This window comes from Podarcis melisellensis, assembly GCF_964234715.1.
Source record: "Podarcis melisellensis genome assembly, chromosome: 14".
Taxonomy (NCBI): Eukaryota; Metazoa; Chordata; class Lepidosauria; order Squamata; family Lacertidae; genus Podarcis; species Podarcis melisellensis.
The window spans coordinates 45740491-45754614 of NC_138546.1; the positions used below are offsets into that span (position 1 = coordinate 45740491).

Sequence of the window (14124 nt, forward strand, 5' to 3'; positions counted from 1 at the left end):
ATACAGGAGGGGGGGAGGGGCAGAACTACTCCATTGGTGAGAAATCAACAATTTTTTGTGCCTCCTGTCCTTGATCTGCTTCACCCCAGAGTGTGCTTATGTCCTCTCATTTTCCTTTTGCATCATGTCTTTTTAGACTGTATGCCTGGGGTAAGGAACTGCCTTTTTAAGTTCCTTTTTAAGTGCCACTTCAGGAGTGTTTTTTGGCTGAGGATTGAGATAAAAATTCTTTAAAAGAAAAAAACAAACAAACCCTGAACTATTAAGGGTGAAGGCTTGTTTTTTTTGCATCTGCCCATTCAGCATCTTTGCTTCTAGGGATATTTCTTCCCATTACTGTCCAGCCTAAAGCACCAACCTGTATGCACAAGACCTACACAGTCCCTCTATTGTCATTGGACTCCACTCTCAGTCGCTAGTATGTGCATTGCCCTGCTTGGCTTCAATGCACCAGCTGAAAATCATCTCTGGTTTATCTCCCTGGGCACAGGTTTGTTGACGATGCTATTGCTAATGAGTGCTTCTGCTTCAGAAAACTGGAGAAGAGGTAACTTGCCCCAAGCCATGATCAGCTCACAAACACACAGAGCAGCCAGAGCAGCGATGTCACGCTGGCCACGTGACCCGGAAGTGTCTCCGGACAGCGCTGGCCCATGGCCTCTTAAGTGAGATGGGCGCACAACCCCAGAGTCTGTCAAGACTGGCCCGTACGGGCAGGGGTACCTTTACCTTTACCTTTTATATGGTGTCTGTAACATTTTTATCATACAGTAGATTCCATCCATTCACTATACTTTTCTAACTAAGTTGTCCTACATGCAAGTACATGTTTTTAATGTTGTCTGTCTTCTGTGCTGTTCCTGTAAGTTTGCTATTAAAATACATGAAATAAAACACACACACACACACACACACACACACACACACACACACGTAAAGGGATCTTTGAAAGAACAGAGCAAAGCCCTTAAATAAGATTGCATTGCTCTTTCATTGTTAACTATAAGTCCATGGAGAAGGCAGCGCTTCTTTCCTATCAGAGTAATCGGAAATAATTCCATTGAACAGCAAGTATGGTATCCTATCCTGTTAGGCAAAGGTTAGTTTTCTGTGCAATTCAACAAAGGCAGTGGCTAGCTGCAGCCGGCGTGGCAGAAGAGGTTACCATTTTGGTGAAGAAATACCTATCTGCATATATGCTTCCCTCCCACTTTCCTGCCACCCCTTGTCCCTGTCCTCAGAAACACCTGAGTCTTGAGAACTATTTCCCATTCTAGAAGGCTCTGTATACTTGGTGGAAAGACAGGAACAGTGGACAGACAGTACTGGATATAGCCCTATGAATGCATTTCCCTACCCTAAGGAATCGAGAACTGATGATCTCCAAGGGGCTCAGGTCACCTCTCCAGCTTCTAGTATTATTTCCAGTGTCTTACTTTTATTGCATACACTTAAAGATTTGAACACAGGTGTCAGGCAGCAGAGGAACCAACCAAGGCAGATTGCCAGGAACGGATAAGACAAGGGAAAGTCCTTACCATCTGCTTTTTGTTCAATATTCACAGAGAGAGGTTTGGGAATAATAATAATAAATTTTATTTATACCCCGCCCTTCCCAGCCAAGACCGGGCTCAGGGCGGCTAACACCTGATATAAAAACAATTGATTGAAATACAACTTAAAAACAAGATTAAAATACAACATTAAAATGTTAAAACATCATTAAAATACAGCCTCATTTCAGTGGAAACTCAAATCAAAAACTTTTTTGGGGATGAAAACGTCAAGTCTTCACCAAGGCCAACTATCCAGACTGGTCCTACATGGGCCAGAAAAAAACCAGGGAAGTCCTCAAATAGGAGTTCCATCACAGAAGGAGAAAGGAAAAAAGAAAGAGGGGGAGGGAATTAAATTGATTCCATGCCAAAGGCCAGGCGGAACAACTCTGTCTTACAGGCCCTGCGGAAAGAAATCAGGTCCTGCAACGCCCTGGTCTCATGAGACAGAGCAGCCTCTTGGATGATGGTGTTGTCCCGAGTGAATCTCCACCCCCCCGTCTCTTCCACTTCCTCATTCGTCAACAGCACCACCCCCTCTACGGTTGCCGCTTAGGGCTATCTGTCTCCAAGCCCTTTGCTCTCCTACTTTTAAGGCTCGCTGGGTTCTGGCAGATGGAGGGTCTGGAATAAAGTGTCAGCCAGCTGCTCTGACTCTGCCTGCTCCTCCTCTCCCATTATTTCCCAACTTTTCTCCTCACCTTCCTCTGAGCTGTGACCTCCCTCAAACCCCTGTTGTAATTCTGAACTGTCTTCTTCTCCTCTGAAAGGTCAGGCTGGGGAGATGGTCTCCACCATTCCTCCTCTGCCTAGTCCCTGACATCAGGTCCCTGATGAGACCCTCATAGCAAGACAGGTCCAACTTTGGAGTCCTGAGTTAGTGCCAACCTGGACCACAGAACTCACCGGACAGACACAGAATTCTCACTGTACAGTTCCTTCACGGCCTCGATGTCAGCATCCAACTGCGGATGGCGGTACAGGTCCGCCGCACAGGTCCCCTGCAGAAAACCAGCACAGGGGGTATATATTCAGAGACAGCGAATGACAGCATGAAATCCTCTGAGAAACCAAACCTGATGAGGAATGGTCGAAGGAGTCGGGTTTAACCTGGAGGAGCCTGAAGGAGTCGGGTTTAGCCTGGAGAAGAGAAGACCTTGAGAGGTGATACGCTCGCCATCTCCAAATATCCAAAGGGCTGCCGCATGGAAAATGGAAGAGCTTTCTGCTTCTCCAGGACCCAAACCAATGGATTCGAATGGCAAGAAATGGGTTTCTGACTAAAAGTTAGTGCCTAGGAATGTGGCAGACCCTTGGAAGTTTTTATGCAGAGGTTGGGTGGCCATGGGTCAGGGGTTGCAGGGGGTTGGACTAGATGGAAACCCTCCCAATTTGACAGTTCTATAACTCTATGAGCAAAATTGAGGGTCTCGGCCAGATCTCATATGTGGCTGCCTGCAGGATTGTGGGCTTTGGCAAGTGCCCAGCAGTATGGACCCATGAAAGGAGGCCTGCACATCCTTGTTGCTTGCTCTGAAGCTCCACAGGAAATTGTACAGAATCCTACAGCCGTTCACTCCTGCCCACATTTCCCTTCCACGAGCACCGGGAGCCTCACCTGTACTCCGTACAAGAACTCCTCCGACTCATTTTCTCCATCAGAATCATCATCAGTCCAGTACTGACCTTTGATGTCCTAAAGCCAAGAAAAGTGCCAGATGAGAAGATGAGAAAGAGTGAGGATTCTGCAAATATAATGTTTTCACAATGGCACATTTTGAATCACATCTGATGCTTCACCCAATATTCCAGGATTCTTTTAAGCTTCCTTTTTCTAAAATAATGATGATGATGATGATGATGATGATGATGATGATGATGTCAGGAAACTGCCATCGGAGCCAGAGGCGGAGGGAAGGCTCCAGAGGGATGCCGGAGAGGGTCCCAGTAGGGAGAGAGGCAGCCCATCTGCTGGGGAAGGAAATCAGTGTAACACCAGTGGAGAAGGGGGGCAGATGGGGGAATCAGAGAGGAGGCTCCAGGACTCCTCGCCGGAGACCAGCGGGGAGAGCACAGGTACTCCACTGCCCACACCCTCCCTGCGCAGAAGACTTCCGCGCAGGGAGAGTAGGAAGAGACTTGGCGTCAAAGAACTTCTTTGCTGGAAGAAGTTCAAGAAACGCCCACTGACGGATTCTGCCAGCGATTGAGACAGCCACGGGTGAGAGGCTGTCCAGACAGAAAGGGTTCAACCATGTAACCTAGCCAGGAGTGGCGACAACTTACGCACGAGAAACCCCCTAGAACCACTACAAATAATAATAATAATTTTCCGTTCCTCATACATGAAGATGAAGCCATGTTAAATGATCCTGAGGATGTGTCTTTATGAATGGAGTGGCATTTATTTCCTCCTGTTTGCTTTCAACTCTGTGTTCCTCTCCTCTCTCATGTTGCTTCTGTTGAACTTTACACTGTGAGCTCCTTAAGGCAGGGACCTGTCTCCTTCTGATTACTGTTCAAAGTGCTGGCAGCACGTTGATGGCATATACGATATGATCATCTTTCCAGCGTTCGGGTGGTGAATGGCAGTTCTTGCATAGCCAAAATTGCACTGCCCACTCCCAAGAGGGAGGAAGCAGCAGGTTAGATGGAACCCATAGGTTGCAGAAATGCAAAACACCTTTAGGGGAGGAAAACTCTAAGGGCGGATCTCAAAAATATCCCAGGATGCTCAAGGGCTGTGACATGTTGACTGACTGCTGTGGTGGCAAATGGAAAGCCAAGAATTCATACACATTATAAGAATTTTAAGGTCTTATATATATAAAATAAATGTACCAAGCAAACAAATATGTAAACCACATGTCTGAAACCCACAGAAAAGCCCTGAAACCATTTTCTCTCTCCGAAAATGACCTCAAATATTTCTCTGCAAGGTCGAAGGAAATGGTAAATCTTCCCATTGTCTCTTCCACAAATTCTGTCTTAAGGGCACATTTAAGATATGAATAGGATGTGAGCCTGTGACCTGTGACCTGGATTCCGGAGTTGAGTAGTTATCATAACAAAAGAGTGGCCAGGATGCACAGGTACAGTAAGCCAATCAAGTAACCTAGCAGACAGGAGGAAAAAACCAATGCACTCAGATTTCTGTTGCACAGTCATACCTTGAGATGAATACGCTTCGGGTTAGGCAAATTCGGGTTGCGCTCTGCGACGACCCAGAAGTAACGGAGCGCGTTACTTCCGGGGTTTGCTGCGCGCGCATGCGCAGACCATCAAAATGACATCACGCACGGATACGGGTTATGTTCGCTTCGGGGTGCTAACGGGGCTCTGGAACGGATCCCGTTTGCATCCCGAGGTACCACTGTAGTCCGCCCCTTTTGTGATGTATGTATGATGTATCTGGGGGTGGTCTTGGACTCCAAGGTGGGCAATTTAAAATGTCTATATAAGGGCTTGTGGGGGTGGGAGTACCCTGTTGCAACAGCTTTAATAAAAATCAGGCTTACTAGCTGCTTTGCTTCTCAGTATTCTCTAGTTGGTCTCTGTTATTTTCACCTACCGATAGAGAACCTACAAAAGGGCTCCCCATAAGGGAAGTGTTCCCCATAAGGGAAAAGGAGCAGTTTTTTTCTCATAACACAGACACCTCCCTCAGCTTTCATTTACTGGTAGCCATTTCATGCAGGATTTAACTCGAACAACTCATTTTAATGCTACCAATTCTCCCAACCCAAACAACACCCCACAATGCACTGCCTACAATTCATCATCACATGCAGATGAACACAGCAATGTGGGAGGAAATCACCCCCCACCGAGTGATCCTTAGCACAACCACCCCCTTGCATCCAATGAAAAAAGAAATACATATGTAATACATAAATAGATACACATGGGGTCACACCCACCCCTACATTTAAAGGAGTCTTCTACCACTTTTACAATTATAAAAGTATTATCAAAATGTGCAAAATGCTGTTGGAGTGGGGAACTAAAGAGGCATTTGTGAAATCGAGCATGATTAAGTGGGCACAAAATGTGGGTCACAATATGGATTATGATTTACGGGAAAAGTTGTGGAAAATAAATATGAATTTTACGGTATGTTATGTGATAAAAGAAAACAGGATGAAGCTGGCCCACAGACTGTATTCGAGACCCACCAGATTGGCGACTATGTCTAAAAAAGAAAAAGGTATATGTTGGAAGTTGAATGAAACTGAGGGATCTTTTACTCACATGTGGTGGTCCTGTAAAATAATTAAGGAATATTGGGAAATGATATATGATGAATTTAAAAAGATACTTTAAAAAAACTTCCCCCGAAACACCTGAGATTTTCCTCTTGGGGATGGTAGCAAAGGAGGTCCCAAAAAAACAAAAGAGTTTATTACTATACGCTACTGCCGCCGCTAGAACCTTAGGAGCACAAAGATGGAGAACAAGTCTAGTACCCACTCAGGAAGAATGGCAGTGTAAAATGTTTGAATATGCTGAACTGGCTGGTCTGACGAACAGGATAAGATAAAACAAAGATAAGGAATACAGTGGAACCTCAGTTTTCAAATGTAATCTGTTCCGGAAGTCCATTTGACTTCCGAAACGTTTGAAAACTGAGGATTGAAGGGCTGTCAGCAAGTTCAATGGAAGCCATTCTACTTCTGAGGCTCATTCGAAAACGGAAGCATTCACTTCTGGGTTTTCGGTTTTGGCATTCGGCTTCCGTAATGTTCGGCAGCCGAGACGTTCCAAAACTGAGGCTCCACTATATAAGGAAGAATGGACAATGCTTATTGAATATTTTAAGAACTGGTATAGACAAATACATAGGTTAACACGGTGCTTTTTTCTAGGGGGACGCAGGAGTATGCAATTCCCCTAAACGTTTTGTGAATCTAAGTTTGGCCTCATTGAGGGGCAGTATTTCAATATGAGTAGGAAAATGAGAGAAACCCTAAACATTTTTTTAGGGGAAAAAGGACTGGGTTAGCAGGTCTTGAGTAAATCCAGCAGAGTTGAAATAGATAAGAGTATTTAACAGATGACAAACTGGATGATTAAAAAGATGCAGATTACATGGAGTAGTAGAAAAGCAAAGGAACCAGGAAAAGGGTGGGAGGGAAGTCATATAGAACAACAATAATAATAATAATAATAATAATAATAATAATAATAATAATAATAATTTATTTCTATCCCACGCTCCCCAGCCGAAGCCGGGCTCAGAGCGGCTAACAACAATAAAACTAACACAGCATTCTAAAATCAATTCATTTTAAAATCAATTCAAAAAATAATAATAAAATACATGCTGTATTTGGTACAAAGTTGTAAATGGGACAGGGGGAGGGGATAAATATGCGCTCTGTTCCTGTTTTTGAAAATGCATATATATATATGTATATGTATATGTATATGTATATATAAAATAAAGCAGTCTTCTATCACTTTAACAGTTACAGCTTCCCCCAAAGAATCCTGGAAACTGTAGTTTGTTAGCAGTGCTAAGAGTTGTTAGCATAGCTGTCAACTTACAGATTTGAAAATAAGGGACCAGCAGCCAAAATAAGGGATTTTAGTCTACCAGCTAAAATACGAAGTTAAAAGAGACCAGATAATTTTGGAGAGCAGCGCCGGTTTTTAGCCCTTTGTTTCCAGAGGTTGCTGCTCAAGACACCAGCCGATGAAACACTGCAATTAAATAACTACAAGCAGCAACCACTTTTTGCGCAAACCGAAGTCCAAGCTACGAAGATACTGCTGCAGTTCTGTATCTTTTCTCTCGTGCTCCATCTGCAGCTCTCAATTCCATCATGTGGGGCGGGAGGAAGGGGGGGGGAATAGTAAACCCGCAGATCAGACCATCTATGCTAGTCTACCACTACAAATCTATGGGAGAAGCGCTTGCGGTCCTTCCCTTGTAGCCCATGGAACACCTGCCCACGACTCCGCCTCCTCCTCTTCCTCCTCTCTCTGAACTGCTTTCTCTATGGTTGCCCTCGCTCTCCTCTCAAGGCTCCTCAGCAATTCTTAGGCCATGCCAGGCTGCCCATCTCATCTGGGTCCTTCGGCAGCATAGCCGCAGTACTAACGGGAGCGGGAGCGGCTGCAGCGGGCAGAGGGGAGGCCCCAGGCAGAGACACTCAGTTCAGCGGCTGCAAGGAGGATGGCGGCAGAAGGGCCCGAGGCTCCCGCCAGTCCTGGCGGGGAGGGGCTCCCAGGGGCCGAGGCTGGTGAAAGGAGGCTGGAGGGGGGCAGGGCCAGGCAGCCAAGCAACACAGTTGGAGCCTCCCTCCTCCCTGGCCGGCAGGGAGGGAGGGAGAGGAGCTGCTTCCTTTGAAACCCGGGAAATTTAAGGGACATCCATCAATAAGGGACAGCAGCGGGACACAGCGCTGGGATAAGGGAGTTTCCCGCCAAATAAGGGGCGCTTGACAGCTATGGTTGTTAGGAGACCTCTCAGAGAGCTACAGTTCCCAGCATCCTTAACAAACTACAGCTCCCAGAATTCTTTGGGGAAAGCCATGACTGCTGAAGTGGTATAAGAATTCTTTGACTGCATGGTGTGGATTGGCCATACAAACACCTAGGATGGAGGGATTGGGTTACACTGCCGAATTCATTGCAAGTCCCACCCATTCACTCCATTTCCAATGTTCAGGCATGACTGCAGTTGCTTATGCACTCAGAAAGTCAGCACTACCTGACAGGTGGGGACCCTAGGACTTGCAGGTAAACGTAGACACACAACCACACATACAAACATGTGCTTAAGGGGTTTTTAAAACTCATTAAGGGGTTTGCAAATGGTTTGAAATAAAAAGAAAAGAAACAAATAAGCATTAAAATAAGGTGGTGGCTGTCTAGATTAATAAAGCTAAAGCAAAACCATGATGTGATCCCTTTTTGGAGAAAAAGGTGGGATACAATGAATAAAATATTGCACTTGGTCCACCTATTCTGCATTTCATTTTTCCACTTAATAACTGAGCTTTGTTTCCAAGAATGTACACTACACACTTATAAAGCACATTTCTTTCCCCAAAGAATCCTGGAAACCATAGTTTACAACCCCCAGAACCCTGAACAAACTTCTGTTCCCAGGATCCTCTGGGGGAAGCCATGTGCTTTCAATGTATGCTGTGTATGGAACCCACTGTCAAAACCTCCAACCCATCTCTTATTTTTGCAATTTAACCAGGCAACCTTCACTCCTTGCTCTTCTCCTCCAACACACGCAGAACATCCCTTGCCAAGCGTTGCCATCCATGGTCCAGCAGTCGCTCAACCCCCACACACCACCGCAAACCCGTCCTGCGAGCCTCATCCTGCTTACCATTTGCTTTGTGGTTCACAGGCACTCCTTCCACAGGGCTAGGCCTCTCCTCTCCATGCCACCAGCCAGCCTGGGAGCTGCGAGACAGACATCCAGGCGGTGTTACGGCCTCCAGCAGGGAGAGTCAGCCTGGGGAGTATGTTCTTCCGTCGCCCTGGCAACCAAGTCACTGTCCTCGAGAAAGGCTGAGAGCGACGGGGCTGACGTCAGTGCCGTGCAGAGGCCTCCTCATTGGCCGTCGGAGAACTGAAAAGGGGAAATCCAAGACAGTTTGGGTGTTTACATTGAAACCTATAGTAAATACAGAGTACGAGGCAGAGGGGACCTATGAGGCCTTATACTTCCAGGATTTAGCATCCTTCCATGGCTGCCCACCTGCATACAGCCCAAACAGCTCCTGCTGCAATAAAAATCAGCATGCACATGCATGCATGCACACACATACACACATACCTTGATCTCAAGTGCACAACCATTTTTGCAGCATTAACAATGAGGCTTTGATGCCTAGCCCTTTTCAGGTGTGTGGAATTGTGCTCTGCACTGTCCTCTGCCGGTTATCCTTAACATTTTCAGAAGCAAGATGGAAATGTCTAAGGAGTGTGCCATCGAAGGCTTTCTCATATGTGAAGGCCAGCTCTGCCATTAGGCAGAGAGAGACGGCTGCCTCAGGCAGCTGATCTTGTGTGTCACGGAAGGGCAGTAAATTGTTAGTTACCCTAGTGACTTGTGTGTTGGGGCAGCACTGCTCTCCTGATAGCAGCCTTGCTGCAGCTTGGCTGGGCAGGGGGAGGTCAGGGCTGCCCAGGCACAGCCAGTGCTGTCTCTGGTGCACCTCCACAGCTGTGATCTCGCTGCTGCCCTGCACCGTCCCCACCTAGGTCAGCCACAGAGGGTGTGGCCCTCCACATGCTGTTGAACCACAATTTGCATCAGCCCCTGCCAGCATGGCCCATCATTAGGGATCCAGCAAACAACAGCAATAAGTGAGGAGCAGGAGCCAGGATAACTGCAGAGCAGCTAAAACTTTTGCGACAGTCTTCCCACTTGGCTTTGCTACTGCTCCCCTATGAAGGGAGGTGCTGGACCATCACTGGAAGACGCTGGACCCACCCACCACTGATTCACAACAGCTGGCCTTGACTCCAGACTTCTAGGTGGGGTGGGGAGATTAAAGGGGGCGAAATGTTTGTTTGATGTGAATGATTTTGTACATATATATAAAGGTAAAGGGACCCCTGACCATTAGGTCCAGTCGTGGCCGACTCTGGGGTTGCGGCACTCCTCTCGCTTTATTGGCCGAGGGAGCTGGTGTACAGCTTCCTGGTCATGTGGCCAGCATGACTAAGCCGCTTCTGGTGAACCAGAGCAGCACACGGAAACACCGTTTACCTTCCCGCCGGAGTGGTACCTATTTATCTACTTGCACTTTGACGTGCTTTCGAACTGCTAGGTTGGCAGAAGCAGGGACCAAGCAACGGGAGCACACCCCGTCGCAGGGATTCGAACCGCCGACCTTCTGATCGGCAAGTCCTAGGCTCTGTGGTTTAACCCACAGCACCACCCGCGTCCCATATATATATATATTTCATTTTAATACATCACACACAAAAAAGAAATCTAGAAGTAAACAAATATCCATCACCTCCTAGCAACTAAAAAGGAGAAGAAATAGAAAACAACAACAATAATACATTAAATAGTTCTCACAATACATTTAACATAAAAATGACTTTTTCTATATAACTGATGTGAATGATTTTGGAGGAGGGAGGGGGCATTGAAGTTTTGTTTGTTTGCTAATGAGTGGTCCGAGTATTGCTTTGCTTATTATTTGACTATTGTTAATGTCATTTGCTATTATTTATATGGCTGGTATGCTACTTTTGTTTTCCATGAATGTTAAGTTATATGAAACACATTATATGATTCCCTCCTTTCCCCTCCATGATTTTATGCATAGCATATTTTTCTTTGCTATAAGTCGCTTGGAGACCTTCGGGCGACAAGCAACTAATAAGTTTAATAAATATTAATAAAACAGGAAGACTCTGGTGAGTAACAGGTTGGCTGTTCCTGAGCTACCTGCAGCGCCAGAGCCAAAAGTGGGCAAAACAATGGGTGTCTCTTACGGCAGAGTCATAGAACTGTTGAGCTGGAAGGGGTCCCGAGGGTCATCTAATTCAACCCCCTGAAATGCAGGAATCTCAACCCACAGTCCCCCATCCAATCTGAAACTATACCGAACCATGCGCAGCTTTGGAAATGTGGTAGCAGTTTCAGTATTGCCCACCACACAAAGTCGGAGGTTTCTAGTCCCCCCCACCCCCAATATCTCCATCTTCCATCCCAGTAATAATGGCTCCATCATCACAGCAGCATGGGCGGCACTGCCAGCTCCTCCCTCCTATGTTTCAGCCTGTCAACACAGACAGAATATGTTTCTTTTGGGGTTTGGCATGAGATCACCAAGGCAATCCTTCTTCTCACTGCTCAGCCCCTGGATGATGGTTTATTGCACTCAGCATCCAGCGTGACAACATTTTTAAAATGTTGTCCCACGGGTGCACAATCCTGATGTTCTGGACTCGTTTTATTTATTTGTTTACTTGCTTATTTGAAAGCTTTTGCAGATGACTTAGTTTTGACACTGCAGGAGCCAGAATCTAGTACGAAAAGAGTATTACAACTGATACATGATTTTGGTCAGGTGGCGGGATTTAAGCTAAATAAACAAAAGACGAAGGTGTTAGGGAAAAATATGACAGACACAGAGTCAGAACGGTTTCAGAGAGAAACAGAATTATCATTGGTGAAGAAGGTAAAGTACCTAGGGGTCAACATAACAGCGAAAAATCTGAGTCTATTTAAGGATAATTATGAAAAATGCTGGTCTGAAATTAAGAGAGACTTGGATAGTTGGGCTAAATTGAAGCTCTCTTTTTTAGGCCGAATTGCTGCCATTAAGATGAATGTGCTGCCAAAGATGTTGTTTTTGTTTCAAACATTGCAAATTGTGGACAAAACGGAGTGTTTCCGGAGGTGGCAGAGAGATATTTCCAAATTTGTCTGGCAGGGCAAAAAGCCCAGAATCAAGTTTAAGATATTAACAGATGCAAAGGAAAGAGGGGGCTTTGCCCTGCCAGACTTAAGGTTATACTATGAAGCCGCAGCTTTCTGCTGGCTAAAAGATTGGCTACTTCTCGAAGACACTGATGTGTTAGATCTGGAAGGTTATAACAATACTTTCGGTTGGCACGCATACTTGTGGTATGACAAGGTTAAGATCAATAAGGCCTTTAAGAACCATATTGTCAGAAAAGCAGTGTTTAATGTCTGGACAAAATATAAAGACTTACTGGAAAATAAAACTCCAAGGTGGCTCTCACCTTTGGAAGCTAAGGCCTGGAAAAGACCCAATATGGAAGCCTACTGGCCAAAATATTGGGAACTGTTAGAAAAAGATGGAGACAATTGGAAATTGCAGAGTATGGAGAAAATGAAGGACAAAGTGCGAGACTGGTTACATTACGCTCAGATTAAAGAAATTTTTAAAAGGGACAAGAAGCTAGGGTTCCAGGTGGAGAAATCGAAGTTGGAAACAGAATTGTTAGAACCAAAGACTAAGGTACTTTCAAGAATGTATAACTTGCTGTTGAAATGGAATACACAGGACGAAATGGTTAAGTCGGCTATGATAAAATGGGCGCAGGACATTGGGCATAACATTATGTTTGAGGACTGGGAAAGGTTGTGGACCACTGGGTTGAACTTTACTGCATGTAATGCTTTGAAAGAAAATGTAATGAAAATGATATACAGATGGTACATGACCCCAGTTAAACTTGCCAAAATATACCATTTGTCTGATAACAAATGTTGGAAATGTAAAGAAAATGAAGGAACATTCTTCCACCTCTGGTGGACTTGCCCTAAAGTGAAGGCCTTCTGGGAAATGATATATAATGAGTTGAAAAAGGTATTTAAGTATACCTTTACCAAGAAACCAGAGGCCTTTCTTTTGGGCATTGTCGACCAGAAGGTGCTAAAGAAAGACAGAACATTTTTTATGTATGCAACAACAGCAGCAAGGATACTACTCGCTAAGAACTGGAAAACTCAAGATCTACCCACACTGGAAGAATGGCAGATGCAACTGATGGACTATATGCAACTGGCGGAGATGACTGGCAGAATCCGAGACCTGGGAGAAGAAAGGATTGAAGAAGATTGGAAGAAATTCAAGACTTATTTACAGAAACACTGTGATTTAGTGGAATGTTAGGATGGATGCTTGGTTATAAATAATTGGCCATCACTAAAATAGACCAGAATTTGATGATAAGAGAGATTAAGAGAAACAAATCGGTAGGAGAATTATTTTATTGTATTTAAATAAGTGGTTATAATTTGGAAATAAGATGATAATTTGCTTGACAAAAATTTATTAATGATGCAAGTGGGAGCGGGAGATGTGAGGAAGTTTAAGGATGGTATGAAATTTTTTTAAAACAAAGCAACACTGTTTATTATCATTGTATTCTTTTTTCTAAAAACTCCAATAAATATTTATTTGTTTACTTGCTTATTTGCCTGCAGAAACTTATCAGTCACACAAGTGACCATGAGTCTGAAACAAGCTGAACATGGCCGAGGGATGGAGCCATAGCTGTCAATGTTTCCCTTTTTTTAAGGGAAATTCCCTTATTCTGAATAGGATTCCTCGCAAGAAAAGGGAAAAGTTGACAGCTATGGATGGAGTACAGGCAGAGGAAGAGGCGTGTAGGGGGAGTGCACCACACCGTTAGCGCGATCCCAGCGGGGTGCCATTGCGGCTGTTCCTCCCGCCTGCGCGGAGCGCCACTCTCCTACAGGTGGCATGCCACGCCCCCAGGACACGCGCCACACCCTATGGGCAGCGCGTCATGCCCCCAGGATGCGCGCCAGCCCCGCCCTCACCTGCTCTCCGCCACTGGGATGGAGGAGGAATTTAATTCAGTTCACATTTAAAGGCAAACTTCATTCATTTGCACCTCCTGAAACAAGGTGCAACTGAAAAGCACTCGTCCTTTAATATTTGCACAACAGCAACTGCAACCACATCTCTCATTCATCTTTTCCATGTCCGAGTTCAGATGTTCAGCCAAGCAATGTGTTAAAAATGCATAAAACTAGGGTCAAGTGTGCATAGAAATGCATATAATAAAAAACAGATGGAAA

At 45.2% G+C, this 14124-nt stretch overlaps 1 protein-coding gene across 5 annotated transcripts in view; it reads right to left on the minus strand.

Annotated features, from left to right (window-relative positions):
• Positions 1 to 14124, minus strand: part of PARP6 (poly(ADP-ribose) polymerase family member 6) — a 56712-nt gene that overhangs the window by 34261 nt on the left and 8327 nt on the right. For all 5 annotated transcript variants that reach the window (XR_014162705.1, XM_081887685.1, XM_081887684.1 and 2 more), the window contains exons 2-4: positions 8905 to 9150; positions 3175 to 3252; positions 2463 to 2557 (exon numbers count right to left, since the gene is read on the minus strand). Coding sequence is in view for 4 of the 5 variants with exons in the window: in XM_081887685.1 (XP_081743811.1) it covers positions 2463 to 2557; positions 3175 to 3252; positions 8905 to 8907 (176 nt within the window). In the remaining variant the exon portion in view is untranslated. The remainder of the gene's footprint in view (positions 1 to 2462; positions 2558 to 3174; positions 3253 to 8904; positions 9151 to 14124) is intronic.